This window comes from Talpa occidentalis, unplaced genomic scaffold (assembly GCF_014898055.3).
Source record: "Talpa occidentalis isolate TD23 unplaced genomic scaffold, MPIMG_talOcc4v2.1 talOcc4.12, whole genome shotgun sequence".
In the NCBI taxonomy this organism is placed as follows: domain Eukaryota; kingdom Metazoa; phylum Chordata; class Mammalia; order Eulipotyphla; family Talpidae; genus Talpa; species Talpa occidentalis.
Window position 1 is genome coordinate 103,167,397 of NW_023601212.1, and position 22,701 is coordinate 103,190,097.

A 22,701-nucleotide genomic window follows, 5' to 3' on the forward strand; every position below is an offset into this window, starting at 1 on the left:
CGGGCACTACGCGGAAGCCGGCAGGCTCCTCAGGCCACCCCGGCGGCGGGAATAGAGGTGTGTAGCCACGGCAACCCCTGGGGCGGGGCCTCAGGGGAGCCCCAGTCACCCCAAACAGCCACAAGGGCTGTCCACCCCCAGGACACTAGCCAGGCCCCTCAGGCCAGGGCCCCCGTCCCCAATTAGGGCCCGGGGCCGCTCCCCTAGACCACAGCCCCTCCGATTGCTAGAAAAGGCCACGCTGGTCCTTGCTCAGAGCCTGGGTCCTCGCACCGCCCAGCAGGCCCCAGCACAAAGCCCGCGGAGTAGGCAGCTCCCTCAGCGGGGAGAGGCAGGCCCCAAGGGGCCCCAGCATGCCAATGGACTCGGGGTGGACTCCCAGGACTCCCTGGACTCAGGGTGGGGGCCCAGGCCTGGGGGAAGGCAGGTCAGGGATGACACCTCCAGCTCAGAGTCAACACTGTGATTCAAAAAATAGCCGTTGGAGGTGGGGAGCACAGTGACGTTTAATCGTGGGGGCAGGGCAGCTCCCCCCAGTGCCCTGCCCCTCCCACCCCACCTCAGCCCCGCAGGCTGCTGCACAGCTGGGGCCCAGCGCTCGAGCGGGTCCCTCCTGCATGTCCAGGCAGGACGTGGGCCGCGGGGACCGGCTCCGAGCAAAGCGCAGAAGCCGCAGTCAGAAGGCGGCCGCGCCCCGGGCTGGCCGCAGCAGCGGGCTCAGCGGGTCTTCACCAGCACCCTGTAGAGTGAGAAGCTGAGGACGGCAGCGGCGGCAGCCCCCACGGCTAGGCGGAGCCAGCAGGACGGGGCGTGCACCTCCCGGGGCGCCGGGTGTCTGCGGGAGACAGAGGCTGCTGGGGAGGCCCTCAGGCTGCCGGGAGCTCGCGGATGGAGACCACGGCTGCCAGCCCCCAAGCCAGGCCCAGCTCCCACAAGGCGCCTGCGGGCAGCCCCTCCCCTGCCCACCCGCAGGGGCCAGGCCCAGGTACCCACGGGAAGGCGGCCACGGTGGCCAGGCGGACAAAGATGGCACTGCCGGGCTGGGAGGAGCCGGCGCAGGAAAATGGGGTGGGGACAGGCAGTCGGTGCCGGAGGCAGAACTGGGCCGGGGACGGGCCAGGAAGCGGGACGCCTTCAGGCAGGTCAGCCTTGCAAGAGACCAGGAGGCAGGGGGTCTGGCCGTCCATGTAGTGGTGCTGTGGAGGGGGTGGCGTGAGGGCAGCAGGGTAGCCGGCCGGCTGGTGGCGGGGGAGAGGGAGGAGGCTGCCCACCCACGCGCCCGCCCGCCCACCCTGCCTTGTAGACACTGGCGCAGGCGGCGAAGGAGCTGAGGTCGCTGCCGTCAAACAGCAGGCAGGCAACGTCACAGGCGGGGTCGGCCTCGCCGGCCAACAGGCTGTCCGCGTCCACCTCGCACAGCTGGACGGGGGCGAGGGAGGGGCGGCTCAGTCTGGGGTGGGAGGCCCAGGCCCGCGGCCGGGGGCCCCAACACTCACAATCAGGTACTTCTCCTGCCCGTGCGCCTGCACCGTGTTGACGGCGAACCCCGGCGGCTCCGTGGGGCGCTCCCTGGGGTCCTGGGGGCAAAGGGGGACAACTGACACGTGTGGCGCCGCGCCCAGCCGCCCAGCCTCAGCCCAGCCCACCGGACGCTCACCCCCAGGCCCCGGCCCAGGAAGGCCTGCAGGAAGGCAGACTTGCCCACGCCGCGGGCGCCCACCACCTTGCACAAGAGCACGCGCCTCTGTGTCTGCCCCTTCTGCTCGTCCAGCCTCTTCTCCCGTGTGACTGTGGGCACAGGTGAGGGGGGCGGGGCACAGGTGAGGGGCTGGGGGGCGGGGGTGGGGCGGAGCAGAGTGCTGTGGGGCGGGGCACCCACCTGTGATGGCAGAGCTCTGGGCGTCCTGCTCGCAGAGGGTGGGGTAGCCCAGGTAGGCCAGGTGCTCGAGGCAGCGCCGGGGGTCCAGGTAGGTCACCAGGCTGGGGACAGGGGGTGTGGGTGTGGCGGGGGGAGGGGGTGGGGGTGGTGGGGCGGGGCGGGGCTGCACTTACGTCCACTGGCAGAGGTAGGCGTGCAGGGACAGCCCGCGGGGCTCCATGGGCACCACGAGAGGGAGCTCGGCACCCCAGGGTGCTGCCGGGAACACGCTGAAGAGGGCCTGCATCTCGGCGGGCGCGAGGACGCCGTCCCGGTCCTGCAGACAGAGCCGCGCTGACCCAAGCCCCTGCCACCCGGCCCGCAGCCCTGGTGCACCCTCACCTGGTCGTGCTTCTCGAACAGCCGCTGCAGGAACTGGGCGCCAGCATGGCTGAGCTCTGTGCTGCAGCCGGGAGGCACACGCAGGCTGCGGGGTGGGGTCCCAGGGCACAGGTGAGCTCGTGCTCCTGCGCCTCCTGGCCCCGCCCAGCGCCCGCCTGCCCTGCACCCAGGCTGGCCGCCCGCACTCACGGGGGGCAGCGGTACTCGGCGGTCAGCTCCAACGAGTCGCCATAGCCGAAGCGCCGCAGGATGGCCCAGGTGGTCTCGTGGCGGCCACGCTGGATGAACAGCGTGTTCAGGAAAAGGAAGCCTGCACGGGAAGGGCCGGTGGTGGTGGCAGGCAAGGCCCAGGGCCCGGCCCCTGCCCTGCTGGCCCGCGGGCGCCGCCTCACCATCCAGGGTCAGCCGGCCGTCCCGCACGCCGCCCGCCACGTGCCTGCGCACCACCGTTTTCACGTCCTCCAGGGCCTGCGGTGCCAGGGGGTGCCCGAAGCAGGACTTCTGCCCCCGAGACCGCCCGTCAGTGCGCCCCACGACCTGGGGCGGGGGCGATGCGCAGGGCTGGGGAGGAGAAGCCGCACCTGGAAAGTGTTGAGCTCCTCATCGCTGAGGCACTGATCCAGGTCTTGGTCTGAGAGCTTGAAGACGCGCGTGAGCGCGCGGGCGCAAGCGGGCCGGAGCTAGAGAGAGCTGGCTCAGTGCCCTGTCTGCACCCTGCCCTACATGAGCCCGCCCCCCCCCCGCCCCACCTGCCCCCGCACCTGCTTGGCCTCGGGGTCGTAGAGCGGGGCTGTGGGGTGCAGAACGGCCTTCTGTGCGTAGTAGAACAACTCAGAGATGTTCCTCAGGTGCTTGGCCGAGCACTGGGGGCACAGAAGCCGCTGGGGGAAGGGTCCCAGCAACGCCCGGCAGCGGCCCTGGTGCCCGCCCTGCCCACACCCACCTCCACGCAGGTCTCGATCTCAGGATACTGGCTCATGATGGGCAGCACGGCCTCCATGGAACTGCCCGGCCGCAGGTCTGACTTGTTCCCCACCAGGATGATGGGGACCCTGTGGGCACAGGCTTGTGGCTAAGGGTGGGGGAGCCGGGTCCAGCCCCCCAGGCCTGCCCATTACCTGGGCCCCCTCTCGGCGCCCCCGTTCACCAGCGGGATCCACTTCGTTCGGATCTGAAAGGCCAGGGCAGGCAGCGAGATGAGGGGCCGCCCCAGAGCTCCCACCTGGAACTGGACCAGACCTGACCCAGAGTGAGGCGGCTGTGGGGTGCAAGGCTGCAAGAGCCAGGTGGGCTGGGTGGTGGGGACCCCGCTGTAAGGCCTGTCAGAGGAGACAGGCGCTCCACTTGCCTTCTCGATGGTGGTCTCCTGGGACACATCGTACACCACACACACCACGTTGGCCTGCAAGCGGGAAGCACATGAGTAGTGCTGCCCGCCCATGACGGCAGCTCGCAAGCTGCAGTGGTCAGCACCACGGGGCTGGGGACAGCCAGGTGTGCTGGGGCTACGTCCTGTACCCCAGGGGCCGCGGCGGGGAGAGGGCGGCGCACAGGAACAGTAGTGGAGACAGGCCCGCCTGGCGCCTCTCTGGGCAGATATCCCCGGACACCTAGACCGGGCAGCAGGGGTGTGGAGCCGGGGACTGGGGAGAACGCTTCTGTTCTCTGGCCCCCTGGAGAGCGTGCTGGCCAGACCGTGGGGCTGCAGCCCCAGACGGAGATGACCGCGGCCCTCGGAGAAACCCGCCGGGCGACACGCACCTTGTGGATCTCGTCCTGCAGCTCCTCCACCGTCTGCTCGGCCTCTGCGGGGAGACGAGACCCCATGCACACCTGCGCCCCGCGCGCCCGCGCCCGCGCGCCCGCGGCCGGCCTACCTGACGAGTCCACGATGTGCGTGGGCACCTTCTCCGGGGTGACGTCCGCGGGGATGGTGATCTCCTCCGCCCGGGGCGGGACCTGGGACAGACCCGCCAGGTGGCCGCGGCCCGGCCCCGCGCCCCGCCCCGCCCCGCCGGCCCGGCCCGGCCCGGCTCACCTCCGCGGGGAACTCCTCGCCCACCAGCGACAGGATCAGCGACGTCTTGCCCACCTGGGCTGCGGGGGTGGGTCAGCGGGGGTCCGGCCCGGCCCGGCCCGGCCCGGCGCGCCCCCGCCCGGCCCGCCGCGCCTACCTTCGCCCAGCAGCAGGATGCGCACGTCTCGCCTCATGGCGGCCGCCGCGCCCGGCGCCGACCCCGCGCCCCCCCGCCCGCCCCGGCCCGGCCCGGCCCGGCTCGGCTCGGCTCGCCCGACCCCGCCGGAGCCCGCCCGCCCGCACCCGCCCGCCGCCCGCACTTCCGGCCCGCCGCCCGCACTTCCGGCCCCGAGCTTCCGGCCCGCGCCAGGCGGCCAGAGCGCCCGGGCTGCGCGGCAGCGCCCCCGCGCGGGCGCCCTCGGCACTGCGGCCCCCGAGACGGGCCGCCCCGCTGCGACGCGAAGCCCGCGTCAGGGACGCGGCGGGGGGCGCGGGGGCGCGGGGGCGCGGGGTCCCTAGCCGCGACGCCCGGGGGAGCCGCCCGCGAAGGCCCGCCCGCGCAGCCGGCTCTGGGTCTTTCTTTTCCAAACATTTATTTGCGCTACAAGAGCTGGGGCGCGGGGGGGGTGTTAGGGGACCCCCGAGACAGCGGGGAGCGGGGCGGCGGGTCCACAGGCCGGGACTCTCCCCTGCGCCCCGGCTCCGGGTGTCGGGGCGCGCCGGGCCTCCAGGCGGGAGCGGGGCGCGCTGAGCGCGGGTGCCCTGCGGAACCCCAGCCCGGCCCCGCCGCGGGCCTCCTCACCGGGCGCCCCTCCGCGGCGCAGGAAGCGCCTAGGGCGGCGGGGCGGCCGGCGGACCCCGACCCCGCAGCGCGCGGCCGGGGCCCGTCTGGCCGTCCCCGCAGGGCGCCCGCCGCCGGGGGGGCCCGCTGGCCGCGGGGAGCACGTCCTGCCCCTGGCCGCCACCTGCGGGGGACGGAGAGGCCGGCGGTGCTCAGGGGCCAGCTCGGCGCCCGGTCTGCGCCGCCCGGCGAGGGGGCACCGGGGCGCACCGCCGGCCGGGGCCACTCACCGGCCTCGCTGGGCGGCGCCAGCACGTCCCAGAGGAAGACGGCGTCCCCCGCGCTGAGCGCGCGCCGGCCGGGGGCGAAGGCGACGGCCCGCACGGGCTCCGAGTGGCCCACGAACACCTGGGACGGGGGCGGGGTCACCGGGGCCGCCCCCTCGCCCCGCCCCGCCCCCCCGCCCCGCGTGTCAGCTGGGGGGCGGGCACGCACCTGGCCGCGGGACGGAGCCTGCGGCGCGAGGTCCCACACGTGGAGGGCCCGACCCGCAGCGGTCAGCAAGAGACGGGAGTCTTCGCTGAGGGCCAGCGTGGAGCAGGGTCCAGGGGGCCCAGACAGCTGCAAGAGCGCGCTACGGGGCCACGGGGGCGCAGCCTCCGGGAGGCCTGGCCCGGGCGTCCAGCCAGACAGCCGCGGCTCCCGGCTCACCTCCCGGACCACACAGCCCGACGTGGCGTCCAGTACCAGGACCCTGGGAGACGCCGTGGACACCAGGAGGTGTGTGGGGGACGCAGGACTGAAGCAGACGGCCGCGGCCAAATCCAGGTGGCCGCCAGCCAGGTCCAGGGTGCTGATGTCCACCCGCAGCAGCTGGGGAGAGTGCAGCAGCCCTGAGAGCCCAGCTCACGCCCAGGGCTGGAGGGAGGGATCAGGGGAACTGCCTGCTCAGGTCTCCTCCAAGGGCAAGCCCCCTGCCCCGCCCCCACCCCCAGCAAGTCAGGGAAGCCCAGGAGCCAAGTGGGGGGAAGCCAGGCAGCCACTGGGGTTCGGGGAGTACATGCAGGGCAAGAGGCCCGCCCACGCTGCACACATGAAGTCGAGGCTGGCCCACCTTGTCCAGCGAAGCTGTGTCCACGACAGTCACTGTGTTTTTGGAGGGACCCACGAAGGCCAGCAGGCGGCTGTCCCCGCTGACCGCCAGGGTGTTGGGGCTTGGGCAGGAGTCCTGGCACACCACACCAGCTGCCAACGGCAGGGGCGCTGGTCAGCGGGCCAAGTGGGTAGGGAGGGACAACAGGACAGGGCCCCCGGGACGCCTCCCCGGCCCAGGGTGGGTGGCCACGGGCCCGGTGCTCAGACTCCTTGCTCCCTCCTCAGGGCAGGTGGGCACAGACCCTGCTGACCGCGAGGCCCATGGGTCTGACGGCCCCTCTCCCACACCCAGAAGACAGCGGGCTGGTGAGGGTCCTGACCTGCCACACGCAGCACACGGCCTGGGGGGGTGGCAGAGCAGTACTGCGCCAGGGTCCCCCGAGAGCAGGAGCTGAACAGGAAATTGCCATTGGGCGTGACCACCAGGCCGGTAACCGCGCCACTGTGACACCTGCGGAGAACAGAGACCCCAGTTCCGGCCCTGCCCCGCCCCACCCCCAAGGCCAGGAGCAGGCCTCCTACCTGTGCTCCGCCAGCACCTGGGGGGCCTCTAGGCTGAAGGGGCGCATGGCCCCGCTGCTGAAGCCGCAGAAGACGAAGGGCTGCGTGGGGTGGAAGGCAACGGCGGTGGGGGGCTCCTCAGGGGATGTGAAGTCGAACAGCTGGGGGCAGCAGGCGCCTGAGAGCCAGGTCCAGGCACAGGCAGGACGCAGGGCCTGTGCGTCGCTGCCCCTGCTCCCACCCCTCCAGCACCCCCACCTGCTGCCGGCTCTCCAGGTCCCAGACGCGGACCGTGAGGTCCTGGGACACTGTGGCCAGCTGCCCGTGGCTGCCCTCGGTGGCCAGGCCCAGCACTGGGGCGGTGTGGGAGCGCATCAGCACGCTGTACTCCTGTGTTGGGATGTCCAGGAAGCCCAGGTGGCCCGAGGAGGTGGTGGACAGCACCCGCCGGGCGTCAGGGCTGACACGCACCGAGCTGACTGGGCCCTCGTGCTCTGTGGGTGGGGCCAGAGGCGGATCAGGGCGGCCGCCTGCGCCAGGGCCCTATTGCGCGGCTCCTGAACCAGCCCAGGCGTCTCCACGAGCCCCGGGCCCACCCCACAGTACCGCGCCGGGGCGGGAAGGGCCAGCTGGGCACCATGGGCGGGGCTTGGACTTAGCCCCCGGGCCCAGGCCGATGGTCTAGCCTGGGGAACCGCTGCCCCTGCAGATGAGGGCTGGCCCGCGGGGGCGCAATGCTCGGGCCTCACCCGCCTCCAGCAGCACAGAGGAGAAGTCCAGCGACCAGAGGCGCAGGCGGCCATCTTCAGAGCCCACGGCACAGGCCGACTCGGAGACGCTGAGGCTGCTGATGGGGATGCCCGGGCCTGGGGGGTGGGCGGGTCAATGCAGGCCTCAGGCTTGCCCCCACCCCGCGGCAGGTGCCCACCTACCTGAGCTGAAGGCCTGCTTCCGGGGGGAGGGGCTGCCAGGGGCGGGGGTGGGCAGGAGGCGGCGGGCGAGGCGCACAGCCATGCGCTGCGGGTCCACCTCCAGGATGTGGCCACTGCGGCTGCACACGTACCTGCCGGGAGGGTGACCGGTGAGAACGGCGGCAGTGGGGCTCCAAGGGCTCCGGGGCCTGCGCGGCTGGGGAGACTCACAGCGTGTGCCGGCCCTGCGTGCACCCGAAAGCCAGGCCCGTGAAGTCCAGTGTGTGGTGTTCGCCCAGGTCCACCGCGCAGGAGCGCAGCGCCCCGCCTCGCAGCCGCCACAGCCGCACTCCGCCGCGTCCGCACGACGCCATCCTGGGAGGGCAGGGGGGGTGAGCATGGGGCGCAGGAGAGCCCCTCATGGGCGGCCCCGTGCCCGCAGCCCGGTCACCTGGTCTCGTCGAAGCGGGCGACCTCGAAGGCCTGGATGTCCACGTCGGCATGCACCTTCGCCAGGACCACAGGCTCGCCGCCACGCCGCACCGGGGCCACGTCCCACGCCACCACCACCTGCACAGAGTGGGTGCTGAGCTCCTGCAGGGCCTGGCCGCTGCCAGCCGGCCCCCAGCGCGGCGGGGATGGGGACGCGGTCCTTGCACAGACACAGCCAGAAAACAGCAACCCCAAATCTCTCAGAGGGAAGGCGAGGCGGAGAGCACAGGGAGGAGGGCGGGGCCGGGGCTCCTGAACGGCGGGAGCCTGGCTGAAAAGGCCAAAGTGCAGGGGACTGGCGGGGTGGGGGGTCCCCCAGGTCGGCCCATTACCGTCTTCCCGTGGCGGTCCCGCCCAACACCGCAGAGCAGCGCCCCGCTGTGGGAGAAGCTGTGGACACAGCGGAGGAGGTCAGCGGGGCCCAGGCGCCACGCCTCTGCCCCACACCCCCCAGCCCAGGCCCACCTGAGGGAGCCCACGCTGTGGGCGGGGCTGCGGAGAAGGCACAGGCACTGCCTGGTGTGGGGGTCCCAGAGGCGCAGCATGCCGGGGGGCCCCGCCTGCACCGAGGCCAGCAGGGAGCCACTCACGTCCAGCGCCAGGGCAGAGACCTAGAAGGCGATAGTTGAGGGCGGGCTCACAGGCAGAGGCCCGGCTGCCCAGGCTGGCACCCACCTTGTCCGTGTGGCCGAGGAAGAAGCGCTGCTGCCGGGTGTGGACGCACAGCTCCACCACGAGCGCATGGCAGGGGTACAGGACTGCGGCACCGTCCCTGGTCCACAGGGCCTGTGCAAGCCAGGCTGAAGGTGCAGCCGCCTGCCTGCCCACCTGCCCGCGCCCAGGGCGCAGCGCCCAGGAGAACCAGCCCATCTCCAGCACAAGGAACTTGGGTCCAGGACCCAAGGGGCCCCCAGAGGTTCAGAGCCTGGCAAACCTGGGGCCCTCCCTGGTCCCCTCACGCCCGCCTGCAGATAGGGCTGCATCCTCGTGAGACTCCAGTGCCACACCCCAGGCAGCCGCACGGCCTCTCACCCATTTGGTGCTGTGGCCCCCAAAGCCGATGACCCCCTGGAGCCGCAGGGCCGGATCTGGGAGGGGGCGCTGGCGAGGGCGACTGGCATCATCACCAAGGCTGGCTGGGCCCGGCCCCCCAGGGGTGCCTGCCTCGCACCTGGCCCCGCTCACCCTCGGTTGGGAGGAGTCTCTGCCTGGAGCTGCTGCCTGCCCGCTCTGCTTCCCGCTGGGAGGCTAGAAGGGGAGAGCCCACCACAGCTGCCCACGAGGTTGCTCCTGCTTGCGGCCACTCCCCGAGCCTGGATGCCCTTCCCCAGGACGGCCTCCCTGGAGCGGCCTGCGCACCCTGGTGGGGAGCCGACAGCCTGCGCCCAGGGGGCACTCTCAAGGCCATGGTCACCAGGGCCAGCCGTGCGGGAGCCCTCCCAGTGCCCACAGCAGACTGGCCTCCGGAAGAGGGCTGGGGGCCCAGCCAGACTTCACCCTGGGGCTACCTCCCAGCCCCATTTCTGAGGGCACATAGACACTCACAGCGGAGGGGCAGGGCCCTTGGGCCGCACAGGCCAGTCCCGGCTGGATACATGCAGCTGGACGAGGGAGAGGCGGGCATCCCTGGCCTGGGAGCGCTGCACCAGGCAAAGAGCCTGCTGAGCGAGTACGGAGGCCATGCTGGGCCAAGTCCCCCAGCCAGCCCTGGGTCCCCCATCCCGTCTGGGCAGAGTGTGAGCCCTGGGGACCCTGCCGGCCTCCCCAGAGCCAGCACCCCAGCTGTGCCACCAGTCCCCGGCCCCGCGGGCCCACCTGTCTCGGGGCGGGAGTGGCTCTCTGGAGCCGGCTGGGAGGGCGCGTCGGGACCGTGGCTCGGGAACCTCGGCAGGACAGGGAGAGTCAGCATCTGGCCCCACCGACCCCGCCTCCCTGGGCAATCTGCTCTCACCGGACATGCAGGTACAGGTCATGCCAGCGCTCCCCGCTCGGCACCGGGAAGGCCATCTCTCTCGGCACAGGGGCGACGGGCAACGCTGCCCGCCGGGCTTCTGCCACAGTGACAGCTGCAGAATTGGGTTCTGCAGATTGGGAGGCTGCGGGACACTCTCCAGGCCCACCTGGGTGGCAGCTGCCCCCACCTGCACCCGCAGGGGACAGGGGCTCACCAGGATCGAAGCACAGGTTGCTGGTGTAGAGGCCCCCAGCCAGCAGGCTGGCGCACAGCCGGACGCCCTTGAGGTGCCCGTAGTCCCGGTGCAGGTGCAGCTGCAGGAGGCCTTGTAGGTCAAGCTGCAAACAGGTCCAGCGGCTGCCAGGGCGGGCCTGGCCTGTGGGGCAGGAGCCGAGATCAGCACTGACCCTCACCCCACAGCATCCCCATCCTTGGCCAACACCGGCCCCCATCCCCATGACCCCCACCCCTCACGCAGGCCACGCCCCCCAGGCCCCTCCAAAGCCTGACCAGCCCCGTTCCTCGCTGCGCCGGCACCCTTCTGGCTGCAGGTGGCCTGGCCCAGGCCTCCCCCGTCGCCTGCCCTGGACGTGGGGATCTCGCAGGTAAGAGGGAGGTGAAGCCAGGTGGCCGTGCACCTGAGCTCCCTGAAGAGGCTGGACAGAGACACGCGGATGATCTGGCTGTCCTGAGGGCAGAGGGCAGAGCGCAGCGTGAGGGGGACCCCGAGAGGCCGAGCCCCTCCCTCCCGAGGCATCACCTGCGTGGCCACGTCCAGGTGGATGACGAAGTGCTTGGCGGGCAGGGGCCGGAAGAGCAGGTACAGGTACCGACCCGTCAGCCCCAGGGACTGGGCGCTGGTTCTGGGGAGCTGGATGTAGTTGCGGGCGGGCACGGCCCCGCGGATGCGGTACACGGTGCGCCTCAGGGTGCGGTCCTGGAAGGAGGCGCGGTGCCCAGGCGGCGGCAGGCGCGAGAGGGGCTCCGGGGCCGCTCAGGGAGGCCCCGCCCCGGCCCGCCCCGGCCCGCCCCGGCCCGCCCCGGCCCGCCCCGGCCCGCCCCGGCCCGCCCCGGCCCGCCCCGGCCCCGCCTACCATCACGGAGGCCACGTCCCCCTCCTTGCGGGCCCGCTCCCGCTCGTCCACCCTGAAGTGCCTGAACACGTTGAGGAACGGGTGCTGCCAGGCTGCCGGGACGGCGCGGCGGGCGGGGCGCGAGGACCCCCGGCCGTCCGGCGCCCCGCCCCGGCCCCGCGGCCCCCCGGGCGCCATGGCCGCGCCGCTCGAGCTTCCCGCCTCGGCGGCCGGCGCGCGACGCGCAGGCGCGCACGGGCCTAGCAACGGCCGCCTGGCAACAGCGCCACTTCCGGCGTCGCGGCCGGGCACGTGACCGCGCGGAGGCGCGGCCCGGCCCCTCGGCCACCCGCGCCGCCGTCTCCGTCTCCCGGCAGGCCCGCCCCGCCCGGCCGCCCCGGCCCCCCCCGCCGCCGCCTCCGGGCAGTGCCCGCGCGGCCCGCCGTGGAGCCCCGGACCCGACGCCGGCGTCTGCGCGGGCTGCCCCGGCTCCCACCCCGCCGCTTCCCGGCGCGACTCCGCTCGGCCCGGGGTCAGCGCCGCCAGGGCCACCCCACCCCACCCAAGTGCCGGGGCGCGCCCGCAACACCCCGCTTCCCCCAGGCCTCGGCCCCTCACCCTCTATCCTCAGCAGGCCGGCCCGAGGCCGGGGACCTCCCCGCCAGACGGGAGGGCGGCCCCGGGGGCAGGGCGCCAGCACCCCGGGGCCAGCGGAGGTGGGGCCAGCCGCCCGAGGCGGGGCTGCACCCGACGACCACCACCCAGGAAAGGCCACGCCCAGAGGCAGTTTCTCGACTTTATTAGCCTGGAGTTCCCCGGCACGGGCTGGTCCGAGCAGTGAGCTGGGTTGAGGTCAGACAGGTCCAGCCAGGCCCCAATGCAGGGCCGCAGGCTCAGCAGCGCAGAGTCCAGGTGCTGGCACTTCAGGTGTGGCCGCCCCGCGGCCAGGCCAGGGTGGAGGGCACTGTGGTCCTCTTTAGGCAGAAGGTGGTCGTGGGGCGGGCCAGGCCGCCTCCCGGGCAGTGGCTAGGAACAGCTGGTGACCCTGGCCAGGAACTGCTGTGCCCACCACTCATCCAGGTCGATGGGCACGAAGTCTGTGGGCAGAGCACAGGCTGCTCAAGCCACGCCCCGGCCTTGGGATGGAGGGGCGTGGGAGACACGGGCGTGGGCAGCAGGGACTCCCAAGGGTGGGGGGGACGCTCACTCTGCAGCCGGGGGTTGGGGGTTCGCTCCACGTACTGCACAGGCCGGGGCCCACTCTCGCTGGTCTGGCCAGCTCCCAGCTGCCGCTCCACTTGCTGCCAGGCTGTGGGAAGGAAAGGGCCAGGCTGAGCCGGACCCTGGCACCCTGCCCCCCCCCAGGGCCTGGTGGCCACCCTGGACTCCAGCCCAGGACTGAGCGGGCGGCTTGCTGGACGGTCGCAGGGCAGTGGGCAAACGAAGCCCAGGCCACCCACTGTTCCCTGAGAGCCAGGTTGCCGCGGGAGAGGGTCCAGCCCGGCCGCCCTCGAGCCGACACTACCTTCGGACACGAAGCGGACGTTCTCCTCGTGGGCTGGCGTGTAGGTCTCCTGCGTCTCCTCGAGGGACGAGGTTGTGGCCGGGGGCCGCCGGCCATTCACCCGATTGAACACGAGCCTGGGCCCTGGACTGCAGGGGGAGGGTTGGTGACTGTCCCGAGCCCCAGTGCTGCCTGACTGAGCCCTGTGTGCGGCTGCAGGCCACACGCTCCCGCCGGGCCTGGACACTGAGGTCAGCCGCAGGCCTCTCCCCTGTGGCCCGAGCCCCTGCAACTCACTCCCCTGTCCCTGGGCAGGGGCTACCTGGGGCCCAGCCCCAGGGAACCTCCCCCAGGCCTCGGGACCACACAGCTGGCCCTTCAAGGGTCCCCGGAGCACCCCCTGACCTGACTCCCACCTCCCCGGGCCGCCCAGCCCCAGCAGCCCAGGCTGTGGCCCAAGTGGCAGCCAGGCCAGCTGCCCGTCCCCGCTGGCCACGCTGCTCCCTTCAGAGACGCCACGCCGCAGCCCCCCCGTGTAAGAAAGGTGCACCCCTGCCCTTCTGGGCCGCTGGCCCTGGGGACGAGCCCCAGCGACGGCCTGGCCCACCCACTGCCCGCGGCCCCACAGCAGGCACATGGCCAACCTGGCCTGTGGGTGGGCATGCGAGGTCCAGGTGGCGGCCTGGCCCGCGCAGCCGGCGGGCGTGGGGGAGCAGGGCCGCACCTACAGCAGGAGGGGGAGCCGGGAGTCCGGGGCCGCTCCCGCCACTCCGCCAGGCACTCGCGGTCCCGCCGGCCTGCTCGCTTTCCTGGGCTCAGGCGCCCCACCGCCGCTCAGGGGTCCTCCTTGGCTGAGAGGGGCACTAAAACAAAGAGGAGCGTCTTGAGGGGCACCGGTCCCACCGGCTCCAAGCCGGCAGGGGCTGGTGGCCAGAGAACACAGAGGCCCAAGCGGCACACACCGGGGCCGTGAAGGCTGACCCTCTCGGTGAGCGGTCCCCTGGCCTGCTGCCCCCACCCCCACCAAGGCCAAGGCCGCCAGGGAGGTGGCTTCAGGGAAGGAAAAGCAGAGGGAAGTTTCAGGCAAGGGGGAGCAGAAGGGACGCTCCTCCATGGAGGGGCCGCCGGGGACACGAGGCTCCAGGTCCCCCGTCCGGCCGTGGGGACGCTGCCTGCATGCCAGCTCCTGCCACAGTGCTGGCGGACCGCGCCTGCTCAGCACCGGTGCGGTGCCCTCCACCCCAGCTCAGAGGACGGTGGCCTGGCTAAGGAAGGCCACAGCCAAGCCCGAGAGCTCAGGACTCAACCGCAGGCCTGTGTGCCCCATCCAGCTCTCCCGCTGGCCAGCCCGCAGTCTGCGGCGCACCAGCCTCCCGAGTCTGCGGATGGCCTTGGCCTGGGTGGCGACAGCCCCATTTCTCTGCTCCCCAACAGTGGCTCCCACCCCATGTACCCCTCTCTCGCTGTCCCTGGCCTGGCCACCACCTGGGCCAGTGCCCGCCTGCTGGCCGGCAGGTCAGTTGCCAACATCTGCGAGGCACGGGCCGTGAAGAACCCATTGCCCAGGCCAGTGCAGGCGCCATGCCTGGGGGAGGGAAGGGAGCAGGAACTGGGAACAAGGCCCCTGAGGAGGAGCCTGGTCTGCTCCGGCCTTGGGGGGTGGACAGCAAGGACCCCCTGCCTGTCTCCCTGGCCCCAGCTGGGAGGCCTCCCAGCCTGGCTCCTCCTAGAGATCCAGGGCCATGAAGAGACCAGCACCCGCCGCTGCACTCGGGGGAGGGACCAAGGTCGCAGATGCAGCATGGACACTGCACTGCCAGGCCTGCCCCGTGCACCTCCCTTCCTCGGAGGCCCCCCAGCTGGCCCCGGAGATCTTCTCCAGCCCCGAGTGTCAACATGCCCCTGAGGAGGCCCCAGAAGGTCTTGTCCAAGGGCCCTCCCTCATGGCCCCCAGCGCGTGGAACCGAAGGTCCAGGCCTGAGCCAAAGGAGTGAAGGTGCAGCGGGGGCGACTGGAGCACTGACCCCGGGGCAGCGGCCCCGGCTCTGCGCCGAAAGGGGGCCCTCCGGCGCCACAGAGGCTGTCTGGGGTGAAGGGCACGAGCGCGGCGCCTGGCAGGCCCGGCAGGAGCCACGTGCACCTGACCCCGGGGCGCTCGGCGAGGGCGCGCTGGCCGCCGCCGCCGCGGGGGCCGAGCCAAGAGGCCTCGCGGGCCAGCGCCGCGGCCGCCCTTGCTCCGGAGGACGCGGCCCGCCGCGAGCCTCCAACGCGGCCCGGGCCCGCCGGGGCGCCCCGGCCCGGAGCCAGCTCCGCACGCGCGCGGCGCGGTCCCACCCCGCCCCGGGGGGCTCGGCGCGGCCCCGCCCGGCGCGCAGGTGAGCGGAAGCGCGGCCCGCCCCGCCCCGCCCCGCGCGCCACCCTCTGCCCAAGGTCACGGCGGCCGGGGCGGCGGGGGAGGGGCGGCGCGGCGCGCGCTCACCTGGGCAGGGGCCAGGGGCCCGGCGGCTGCGCCCGCGGGGGCGGCGGCGCGGGCGGCGGGGGCTGCCGGCCCTTCAGGAGCTCGCCCAGCCGGCTCTCCACCTGCTGCTGCGGGGGACCTGCGGGCGCCGAGAGGGCCGTCAGCGGCCGCCGCGCCCCGGGGCGCCCCGGCGCCGCCCCGCCCGGCCGGCCCCCCGCACCTGTGCGGCGCTGCGCCACCAGCTTGCTGGGCCCCTTGGTGATGGTGTACATGGTGCGCGCCGCCCGCGCTCCGGCCGGCCGGTCCCGCGCTCCGCCGCCTCGCGCTCCGGGCCGCGGGCGCGGCCCCTTTAACGGCGGGGGCGCGGCGGGGCGGGGGCGCGCGGGCGGGGGCGGGCCCGCTACACGCCCCCGGCCCTTAAAGGGCCCGCGCGGCCCGGCCGCCCGCGACTCGCCCGGCCCGCCGGCACCGCCCGGGACCGGGCCCTGCCGGGGCGGGGCGGGCCTGGGTCCGCGTGAGCGGCCCCTGCCGGCCGGGCTCTGGGCGGAGCCCCGGCAGTCTGGGCGCCCCCCCATCCAGGAGGGGCGCCCACTTGCCCATCCAGGAGAGGGGGCCTCCCCGTGACCTCCAGGAGCCCGACCCACGGCCCCCCCGGGGGGCTTGCCCCTGCGGGCCTGCTGTCCGCGGGGGGCGCAGGGAGGCGCCCGAGGACCTCCATTTGGCCCAATCTGATGCTCAAGGTCCCCCTGAGAAAGCAGGGGGCAGCCCCCGGGGTCGTGGGGTCCCCACACTGCTTGCGCCCTCAGTGTTTGAGGCACCAGTGCTTGGAGCGAACCCACCGCTCCCTACACCCCAGCTCCAAAGCAGGCCCGAAGCCCCCTCCGGGCCGGAGCCAGCACAGCACAGGGTGAGGCGGGAGGGGCCCTCCATCAGCCGCTCTGCCTCCGCCCTCCTGTGGGTGCCCCAAAGCTCAGGCTGGGCTGCCCCTCCTCTCAGGCAGGCCTGCAGCCCCCGGGCTCAGCCTGGGCCCCCAAAGGGGAGTGTGTCCGGGAAGTCCAGGTCCAGCCATGCTGGTGATGGCTGGACCCGCCCTGCCCCTCAGCCGGGGGCAGAGCGCGCTCTGGGGTGTCCTGGGGAGAGAGGACAGCTGCATGAGGCGCCCATGCCCCTCCGCTGCAGCTTCCACTTGGGCCATCTCCCCCAGGCACCCCTCAGGGGGCCAAAGCTGGGTCCAGAACCCTGGGCAGGGCTCGGGGAGCAGCAGCTGAGTAGGAATGGCCGTGATGGGGCCAGGGACAGGATGAGGGTGCGGGGTGGGCTGGGGCAGGTGGGGCCCCAGCAGACCATGGCCAAGGGGGCTGGCCCTGGTCCTCCCAGAGGGCCCTTCCCAGGCCAGAAGGGCAGTGGGGGGCCTGGGAGCCAGCCTGGCAGCAGGGGGGGTGCTCCTCAGGGAGTGGCGGGGCTGACCTCACAGACCAGGCACCTAGCCTGGCCCTGGGTCCCATCCCGCCCTGATGCCCTGCCCTCCCCCAGGCCCAGGGCATGGCTGGCCATGGCCCCGAGATCAAGACGCCCCGCCCTTGGTCTGGACCCCAGAGCCCCGAGGGGTACTTGCCCTGGGGCGTTGTCCTGCAGCGAGGAGGAGCCAGGGCCTGTGGTGGGGGTGCAGCGCCCGCAGCCCCTCCTCCAGGAGCCTCCTGCGCCCCTCCCATGGCCAGGCTCCAAGACGGGCTCCAGAGTGGGGGTGCGGGAGGGCCAGGCCCCGCGGGCCAGGCTGGAGGGAGGCCAGCGAAGGAGAGCATCTGGGCCAGTTCTTCCCGGGTGCAGCGCGCCCTGCCGGGGCGCGGGGTGGCGGAGGGGTGCGCGGGCGCCGGCGCCCTGCTAGAGCCCCGCGCCCAGGCCCTCGCGGAGGCTCGCCGAGAAAGCAGGTTCGCGCGTCAGGGGTCCCGGCCACCAGCGCCTGCGCGCGCGCTGGGCACGCCCGCCCCCTGCCCGCAGCCCGGCTCTGCGGGCCCCCGCTGGGAGAGGGGCGGCAGAGCCGCCAGGGCCGCCCCCCGCGAGACCCCGTCAGGCCCCGGTCACCTGGCGCTCGGCGGGGAGGTCCCGCTGGACCTGGACGCGGTGCCGAGGCGGCGGCTGTCTGGGCGCAGGCCAGGCCGGGCCCCGCGCCCCGGGGAGGCAGGTCTCCCTCGCGCCCCGGCCCCCGCCGCCCCGGGCCCACTGCGCGCGCGGGGAGGCCGGCGTGGGGCGCCCTCCCTGGGCCGCCGCCGCAGACCCGAGACGGCCCCGGGCACGCCCGCGGCGGGGCGCGCGGCCTCCGGCTTCGTCTCCGCGGCTCACGCCGCCGCAACACCGGGGAGCCGCGGGGACGCCCCGAGCCTGGCGGGCCCCTCCGCGCCCCGAGCTCCGCAGCGGAGACCGCGCCGCCCGCCCCCCGCGCCCCGCCCGGGACCGCGCCCCCGGAAAGGCCTCGCTCCTCACCACGCCCCACGGCCAGAGGGCTTCCCCCGGTCGGCTCCCGAAGTTCCGCGGTTGCCATGGTTTCCACGGCGCTGACCCAGCCGAGACTGACGTCAAGCGCTCCCCGCGCCGGGCGCCCCCACGGCCGCGGGCCCGCCCGTCCGGGAGCGCCTCCCGGGCTGGCCGCCGCAGGGCGCATGCGCCGGCGTCCCGCGCGCGGGGAGTCTGCGTCACAATCTCCTAAGTCTCGCGGGCGCCTGAGACCTCAACAGCGCCGCTGGTGTAGTGGTATCATGCAAGATTCCCATTCTTGCGACCCGGGTTCGATTCCCGGGCGGCGCACAGTGGCTTTTTTTTTTTGGCTTCTCCCCTTTTCGAAGGAGGCCTCTGGCGCTCCGCGGAGAGCCCCCGAGGAAAACAGCCCGGGGCTGGGCGAGCGAGACGAATAAGCGCTGTCAACCGCGGCGGGCGTCCTGAAGACTCCAGGACGGGCAAGCGACCTTAGGGTGTCGCCGGGGTGGGTGGGTGACCGCGGCGGCGCGCCGCCCCCTGGGAGTTGTAGTCCGGAGTGGCCGGGGGTCAGGCCACACCTCCCGGCGGGACCCTCACCGCGCGGCCCCTTGGGAACTGTAGTCCGGAGCGGCCAGGCCGCCTCTCCCGACGCGCCTCTGGCGGGGCCCAGAACGCGGCGCGCGGCCCCCTGGGAATTGTAGTCCGGAAGGGCCAGGGGCCAGGCCGCACTTCCCAGAGGGCAGCGGCGCCGCGATGCTGGTGGCGGCGGCCGCCGAGCGCAACAAGGAGCCCATCCTGCGCGTCCTGCGGCAGTACGTGGACCCGGCCCAGCGCGGCGTCCGCGTGCTCGAGGTGGCCTCGGGCTCCGGCCAGCACGCGGCCCACTTCGCGCGGGCCTTCCCCCACGCCGAGTGGCAGCCGTCCGACGTGGACCAGCGCTGCCTGGACAGGTGCGCGGCCGCGGCCCCTGGTGCGCTCGCGGGCGGGCGGGCGGGCCGGGGCCCCGCCCGGGGGCGCCCCGAGGGGCCGCCGCGGCGGCAAGGGCGCGTGCGGACAGCGTGCCCACGGCTGCCCTCCAACAGCATCGCGGCCACCGCGCAGGCCCAGGGGCTGTCCAATGTGAAGGCCCCGCTGTTCCTGGACGTGACCTGGCCCTGGGAGCGGTGGGGCGGGATCCCGCCGCGCTCGCTGGACCTGCTGCTCTGCATCAACATGGTGCACATCAGCCCCCTGAGCTGCACAGAGGTCGGTTTGGGCGCCCCGCCTGCCCCCGGGATCTGGGGCCCCGGCTCTGGCGGGCCTTGGGGGCGAGCGGCGAGAGCGCTCAGGCCGTCCTGCCTCCCCGCAGGGGCTCTTCGAGGCCGCGGGTCACCTGCTCAAGCCCAGGGCGCTGCTGGTCACCTATGGGGTGAGGGCCTTCCCAGGCACAGCCCGCTGCCCGTCCCAGCCCACCTCGGCCCTCCCCCGCCCCTCCCCCCTCCAGGGCCAGCTGGACCTCCGCGGCGGGGTGGGTCCGGCGGCCCGTGTCCTGGGGGTGAGGGCCGTGCCCGTGTCCCTGCAGCCCTACGCGGTCAACGGGAAGATCTCGCCCCAGAGCAACGTGGATTTCGACCTGACGCTCAGATGCAGGTCAGCAGGTGGGGGCTGGGGCGCACAGGCCGTGGCCCAGCTGACCGGTGCTCCTTTCCCTGCAGGAACCCAGAGTGGGGGCTGCGGGACACGGCGCTGCTGGAGGCCTTGGGCCGGGCCAGCGGCCTGCTTCTGGAGCGCATGGTAGGTGGGGGCTGGGCCTGCGGCGGCCTCCCACGCGGCCGTGTCTCCAGCCGAGGCTCTCCCGCAGGTGGACATGCCGGCCAACAACAAGTGCCTGATTTTTCGGAAAGAGTGACCCGTCCTCTTGCCTACCGGGCCCCCACGCGGCTTCCTTTGGGACCCACCGCGACCACCAGCCCCTGCCCTCCGGGGACCCCTGGCCCGGCCCCGCCTGGGGGCTCCCGGGTGGGCGGCCACGGGGCCACCGAGAGCCTGGGAATAAAGCGTTTGCCGGCCGCCTGCAGCGTGCCCGCGCCTCCTCGTTCTGGGCAGCGGCGGGCAGGGGGGGCCCGGGGAGACCCGGGGCGGCCGGGCGCGCCCGCCCGCCGCGGGCAGGGAGGGGCAGGAAGGGGCGGCCGGCCAGGCGCGGAGGCTTTATTGGGCGCTAGTCTCGGAAGCGGCCGAGCAGCTCGCAGGCGCCGCGCTCCAGCAGCTCCGCGATCTTGCGGACGCGCCTCTCGCTGGCGGCGCGCACGTAGCTGCCCGCGTCCAGCACGGCCGCGCCGTCGCGCACCTCGCCCATGAGCAGCAGCGGGCCGCCGCCCGCCGTCACGTTGGGGCAGGGGCAGGCCCAGTCCATGCCGCTCAGCGTGAGCTCCAGGTACCGCGTGCCCAGGAGGCGGAGGCCCATCTTGTCGTCCTTGAGCACGTGGTCCAGGGCCACGCGGGCCAGGCCGCCGCCGCCGCCGGGCTCGGGCTCCTCCAGCAGCTCGGTGAGGCGGCCCACGACGGCGAAGTCGCTGCGGCACAGGCTCGGCGCCAGGCGGCCCGGCGGGCGGCAGGCGCGGCAGGCCGGCGCGCGCGGCCCGGGGCAGGCGTCCTCGCAGCTCTCGCGGCTCTCGAAGTTGTTGCCGTTGCCCTCGCAGCCGCCGAACACGAAGGGCTGGCAGCGCTGCAGCAGCGGGCTGTAGGCCCAGCGCGCCTCGCGGGCCTGGCAGGGGCCCTGCACGGCGGGCAGCGCGCAGGCGTCCCCGGGGCCGCGCGCACAGGCCCGCTGGCAGGCCTCGTAGGTGTCGAAGCCGCGGGCGCCGCAGCCGCCGGCCGGGAAGGTCCTGCAGCCGCCGCGCTGCGCGTCGAAGTGCCAGAGCACGCGGCCGGAGGCGGGCCCGGCGCAGGCGGGCGCGGAGGGCAGGCAGGCGGCGGGGCCCGCGGGCGCGGCCGGCTCGCGCGGCAGCACGGACAGCGGGAAGTCGGCGCGCAGCAGGCCGGCCGCGTTGCGCGCCGTGCAGGTGTAGAGGCCCGCGTCGTCGGGCCGCGCGTTGTACAGCACCAGCTGGCCCAGGCTGGTGACCACCACGTTGCCGTGCATCTGGTCGGGCCGCAGGATCAGGCTCTCGCGCGGGCCGCTCTGCTTCTCCCAGGTCACGGCGGGCGGCGGGCGGCCCCGGGCGTCGCAGTGCAGGCTGGCCGTGCCGCCCACGAGCACCGCCTGCGGGGCCGGGCTGCTGTAGAGCGCGGGCGGCACGGCGGCCTCCCCGGGCGGCGGCGGCGCGCTGGGCGCGGGCGGGCCCGGGCTGCTGGGCGGCCAGCGGAGCACGTGCTTGCAGGCCACGACGTGCAGGCGCCGGCCGCGCAGGCAGGCCTCGGCGTCCATGTAGCAGCGGTTGTAGTAGGTGAGGCCGTCGGAGGCGCAGGTGAAGCGGGGCTCCTTCTCGCAGCGCTCCCGGCAGCGGCACACGGGCTGCCCGTCCCAGAGGTCGCAGGCCGCGCCCTGCTGCGCGCACGCGACGCCCGCGCACGAGGCGGCCGGGGCGGGCGCGCCGCCGTCGGGGAAGCGCGCGGCCACGCAGCTCCGCAGCCCGCACACGTTGGTGCAGCACTTCTCGGCGGCCGCGCAGTCCTGGGGGGGCGGGCGGCGGCGGCTCAGCGGGCGCCCGACGCCCCGCCCGCCCCGCGGCCCCGGCCCGCCCCCGCGCGCCCGGGAGGACGCTCCCGGCGCCGCCGCCCGGTCCTGGGGGAGCGAGGAGGGGGCCGGGGCTTCGGGGCCGCGTCCCGGGCGGGCCGAGGGGCTGGGGCCGCGGGGGTCGGGGTCCCCTCGGGGGACGGGCCGGCGCGCCCACACGGCCCCCCGCGTGGCCCGCGCGCGCTCACCTGGTCCCCGCTGCATCCGCGCTCGCAGGTGCTCTGCGCGTCCACCCACAGGTTGGGACTGAGCTGGTTGGGGCACAGGCCCGGGTGCGCCCCGCGCCCCGGCGGCAGGCTGGCCCCCGAGGCCGGCCCCGCGAGGAGCAGCAGCGGCAGCAGCAGCCGCAGGCCCGGCATGGGGACCGCGGGGCCGGGGGGAGGGGGGGGCTGGCCGCCGGCCCCTGAGGCCCCGCAGGGCCCGCGTCCCGCGGGCATCCGCCCCCTGGCTGGTGGCCCCCGCTTCGGCCCCGCACACGCTGGTGCGGGCACCCCTGGTCTGGACAGCCCGGCTGAGGGTCTCCACGGTCTGCGGCCGGGAACGTGGCGCGGGCCCCTCCCCGCGGGGCCCTCTCCGGTCAGCTCCGGGCAGGGGGCGGGGAGAGGGGGAGGGGCGGGGGCCCAGAGCGAGGAGGCGCCGGCCGCCAGGGGCCCCGAGGCCGCAGGGCCGGGGGAGGGGAGGGGAGGGGAGGGGAGGGGCGGCGAAGAGTCGCTCTGCGGACCCCCAGCCCGGGCTCGCAGGGCAGCGACGGCCACGGCTCCAGCGCCCCAGAGCAGGGCCAGGCCGGCCCGTGTCACCTGCAAGCCCCTGCCCAGGGCAGAGCCCCTGGGGGTGGGGGACCCGAAGGCCCAGCAGGGGCAGCCCCTCCCCAGGGCCCCTGTGAGATGCAGCCCCTTTGTGCTCCGGCAGGGTCGAGGGGCCCTGCTGGCCGCCGCGCCTGGTACAGGGGTGGGGGGGGGGTCCGGCCGCAAGGTCGTCCCAGGCCTCTGCAGGGCCAGCCCAGGGCTGCGGACCCTGGCGGGGGAGGGGCGCAGGACAAAGGCTGTCCCCGGAGGCGCCCACCCACGGCCGGCCTCTGGCCTGGGAGGCAGAGTGTGAGGAGAGCAGGTCCGGTCAGGATGTGCCAGCCAGGGTGGGGGCCGGGGCCAGACTGGACAGGACCCCGGCGGGCAGAGCCTGCACCCACCGCCCAACCCAGGCCCTTGGGCTGTCCATGCGTCCCCCGGCTCCCTCTGCTACTGCGCCCGCAGCGGGGCCTGCTCTCTGCAGCCTGGGCCTCCTGGACACAGCAGGGGCTGCCCCAGGGGTGCACCCGCCCATCTGACCCCTGCCCACAGGGAGAGCCCGGCCTGACCCCCAGCAGCCACCACTGCAGGCCCACTGCAGGCCCACAGCAGCCACCACTGCG

At 74.6% G+C, this 22,701-nt stretch overlaps 5 protein-coding genes and 1 non-coding gene across 11 annotated transcripts; 2 read left to right on the top strand and 4 right to left on the bottom strand.

The window, feature by feature from the left end:
• Nucleotides 1-56: 56 nt before the first annotated feature.
• RHOT2 (ras homolog family member T2) lies at nucleotides 57-4,486 on the bottom strand. 4 transcript variants are annotated; one of them, XM_037507831.2, is made up of 19 exons: nucleotides 4,435-4,486; nucleotides 4,299-4,357; nucleotides 4,138-4,219; nucleotides 4,022-4,065; nucleotides 3,609-3,662; nucleotides 3,379-3,431; nucleotides 3,204-3,312; nucleotides 3,022-3,123; nucleotides 2,842-2,940; nucleotides 2,653-2,761; nucleotides 2,450-2,570; nucleotides 2,261-2,345; nucleotides 2,053-2,195; nucleotides 1,880-1,980; nucleotides 1,658-1,788; nucleotides 1,497-1,577; nucleotides 1,297-1,419; nucleotides 994-1,196; nucleotides 57-835 (listed from the first exon to the last, which is right to left on the bottom strand). In XM_037507831.2, the coding sequence occupies exons 1-19, from the start codon at nucleotides 4,469-4,471 to the stop codon at nucleotides 718-720; spliced, it is 1,854 nt and encodes a 617-aa protein (XP_037363728.1). In that variant the 5' UTR covers nucleotides 4,472-4,486; the 3' UTR covers nucleotides 57-717. The 4 variants fall into 4 exon arrangements, with proteins under 4 accessions (XP_037363728.1, XP_037363731.1, XP_037363730.1 ...); XM_037507834.2 differs by having other exon boundaries at nucleotides 57-739; nucleotides 1,292-1,419; XM_037507833.2 differs by having other exon boundaries at nucleotides 115-739.
• A 622-nt stretch (nucleotides 4,487-5,108) lies between these two features.
• Nucleotides 5,109-11,342, bottom strand: WDR90 (WD repeat domain 90). The gene is made up of 22 exons (XM_037508122.1): nucleotides 11,166-11,342; nucleotides 10,832-11,008; nucleotides 10,582-10,759; nucleotides 10,286-10,447; nucleotides 10,069-10,198; nucleotides 9,933-10,000; nucleotides 9,663-9,775; nucleotides 9,150-9,365; nucleotides 8,793-8,903; nucleotides 8,583-8,728; nucleotides 8,450-8,507; nucleotides 8,077-8,195; nucleotides 7,857-8,000; nucleotides 7,647-7,777; nucleotides 7,464-7,580; nucleotides 6,973-7,208; nucleotides 6,736-6,875; nucleotides 6,534-6,664; nucleotides 6,173-6,303; nucleotides 5,554-5,931; nucleotides 5,349-5,466; nucleotides 5,109-5,242 (listed from the first exon to the last, which is right to left on the bottom strand). The coding sequence occupies exons 1-22, from the start codon at nucleotides 11,340-11,342 to the stop codon at nucleotides 5,109-5,111; spliced, it is 3,315 nt and encodes a 1,104-aa protein (XP_037364019.1).
• A 546-nt stretch (nucleotides 11,343-11,888) lies between these two features.
• Nucleotides 11,889-15,398, bottom strand: MCRIP2 (MAPK regulated corepressor interacting protein 2). 2 transcript variants are annotated; one of them, XM_037507835.2, is made up of 5 exons: nucleotides 15,327-15,398; nucleotides 15,128-15,245; nucleotides 12,670-12,797; nucleotides 12,352-12,453; nucleotides 11,889-12,241 (listed from the first exon to the last, which is right to left on the bottom strand). In XM_037507835.2, exons 1-5 carry the CDS (start codon nucleotides 15,376-15,378, stop codon nucleotides 12,171-12,173), a joined length of 471 nt encoding a protein of 156 aa, XP_037363732.1. In that variant the 5' UTR covers nucleotides 15,379-15,398; the 3' UTR covers nucleotides 11,889-12,170. The 2 variants fall into 2 exon arrangements, with proteins under 2 accessions (XP_037363732.1, XP_054549874.1); XM_054693899.1 differs by lacking the exons at nucleotides 15,128-15,245; nucleotides 15,327-15,398 and adding an exon at nucleotides 13,377-14,734.
• A 2,386-nt stretch (nucleotides 15,399-17,784) lies between these two features.
• On the top strand, nucleotides 17,785-19,621 carry METTL26 (methyltransferase like 26). 2 transcript variants are annotated; one of them, XM_037507838.2, is made up of 6 exons: nucleotides 17,785-18,528; nucleotides 18,661-18,823; nucleotides 18,927-18,986; nucleotides 19,140-19,207; nucleotides 19,273-19,351; nucleotides 19,419-19,621. In XM_037507838.2, exons 1-6 carry the CDS (start codon nucleotides 18,332-18,334, stop codon nucleotides 19,464-19,466), a joined length of 615 nt encoding a protein of 204 aa, XP_037363735.1. In that variant the 5' UTR covers nucleotides 17,785-18,331; the 3' UTR covers nucleotides 19,467-19,621. The 2 variants fall into 2 exon arrangements, with proteins under 2 accessions (XP_037363735.1, XP_037363737.1); XM_037507840.2 differs by lacking the exon at nucleotides 18,927-18,986.
• Nucleotides 17,838-17,908, top strand: TRNAG-CCC (transfer RNA glycine (anticodon CCC)). Its single transcript has one exon. It is a non-coding gene; the product is annotated as a tRNA-Gly (tRNA).
• Nucleotides 19,622-19,775: 154 nt separating the features above from the next.
• Nucleotides 19,776-21,652, bottom strand: WFIKKN1 (WAP, follistatin/kazal, immunoglobulin, kunitz and netrin domain containing 1). The gene is made up of 2 exons (XM_037507836.2): nucleotides 21,482-21,652; nucleotides 19,776-21,230 (listed from the first exon to the last, which is right to left on the bottom strand). Exons 1-2 carry the CDS (start codon nucleotides 21,650-21,652, stop codon nucleotides 19,776-19,778), a joined length of 1,626 nt encoding a protein of 541 aa, XP_037363733.1.
• Nucleotides 21,653-22,701: the final 1,049 nt, after the last annotated feature.

What these genes read in the sequence shown, in the direction of transcription:
- MCRIP2 (XM_054693899.1), bottom strand. Translation starts at nt 13,762, where the DNA reads ATGGAGGAGCGTCCCTTCTGCTCCCCCTTGCCTGAAACTTCCCTCTGC. An exon ending in TCCCGGCTCCCCCTCCTGCT is followed by an intron (nt 12,798 to 13,376) that starts GTAGGTGCGGCC and finishes CTCCCCCTGCAG; the next exon opens with TCCAGGGCCCAGGCTCGTGT. An exon ending in CCCCAACCCCCGGCTGCAGA is followed by an intron (nt 12,242 to 12,351) that starts GTGAGCGTCCCC and finishes CTCTGCCCACAG; the next exon opens with ACTTCGTGCCCATCGACCTG.
- RHOT2 (XM_037507831.2), bottom strand. Translation starts at nt 4,471, where the DNA reads ATGAGGCGAGACGTGCGCATCCTGCTGCTGGGCGAAG. An exon ending in GCACATCGTGGACTCGTCAG is followed by an intron (nt 4,066 to 4,137) that starts GTAGGCCGGCCG and finishes GTCTCCCCGCAG; the next exon opens with AGGCCGAGCAGACGGTGGAG. An exon ending in CCAGAGCTCTGCCATCACAG is followed by an intron (nt 1,789 to 1,879) that starts GTGGGTGCCCCG and finishes CTGTGCCCACAG; the next exon opens with TCACACGGGAGAAGAGGCTG.
- WFIKKN1 (XM_037507836.2), bottom strand. Translation starts at nt 21,652, where the DNA reads ATGCCGGGCCTGCGGCTGCTGCTGCCGCTGCTGCTCCTCGCGGGGCCG. An exon ending in GCGGATGCAGCGGGGACCAG is followed by an intron (nt 21,231 to 21,481) that starts GTGAGCGCGCGC and finishes CCGCCCCCCCAG; the next exon opens with GACTGCGCGGCCGCCGAGAA.
- WDR90 (XM_037508122.1), bottom strand. Translation starts at nt 11,342, where the DNA reads ATGGCGCCCGGGGGGCCGCGGGGCCGGGGCGGGGCGCCGGACGGCCGG. An exon ending in GGGGCCACAGCACCAAATGG is followed by an intron (nt 8,904 to 9,149) that starts GTGAGAGGCCGT and finishes TGGCTTGCACAG; the next exon opens with GCCCTGTGGACCAGGGACGG. An exon ending in TCCTCGGCCACACGGACAAG is followed by an intron (nt 8,729 to 8,792) that starts GTGGGTGCCAGC and finishes ATCGCCTTCTAG; the next exon opens with GTCTCTGCCCTGGCGCTGGA.
- METTL26 (XM_037507838.2), top strand. Translation starts at nt 18,332, where the DNA reads ATGCTGGTGGCGGCGGCCGCCGAGCGCAACAAGGAGCCCATCCTGCGC. An exon ending in GACCTGACGCTCAGATGCAG is followed by an intron (nt 19,208 to 19,272) that starts GTCAGCAGGTGG and finishes CTTTCCCTGCAG; the next exon opens with GAACCCAGAGTGGGGGCTGC. An exon ending in GCCTGCTTCTGGAGCGCATG is followed by an intron (nt 19,352 to 19,418) that starts GTAGGTGGGGGC and finishes GCTCTCCCGCAG; the next exon opens with GTGGACATGCCGGCCAACAA.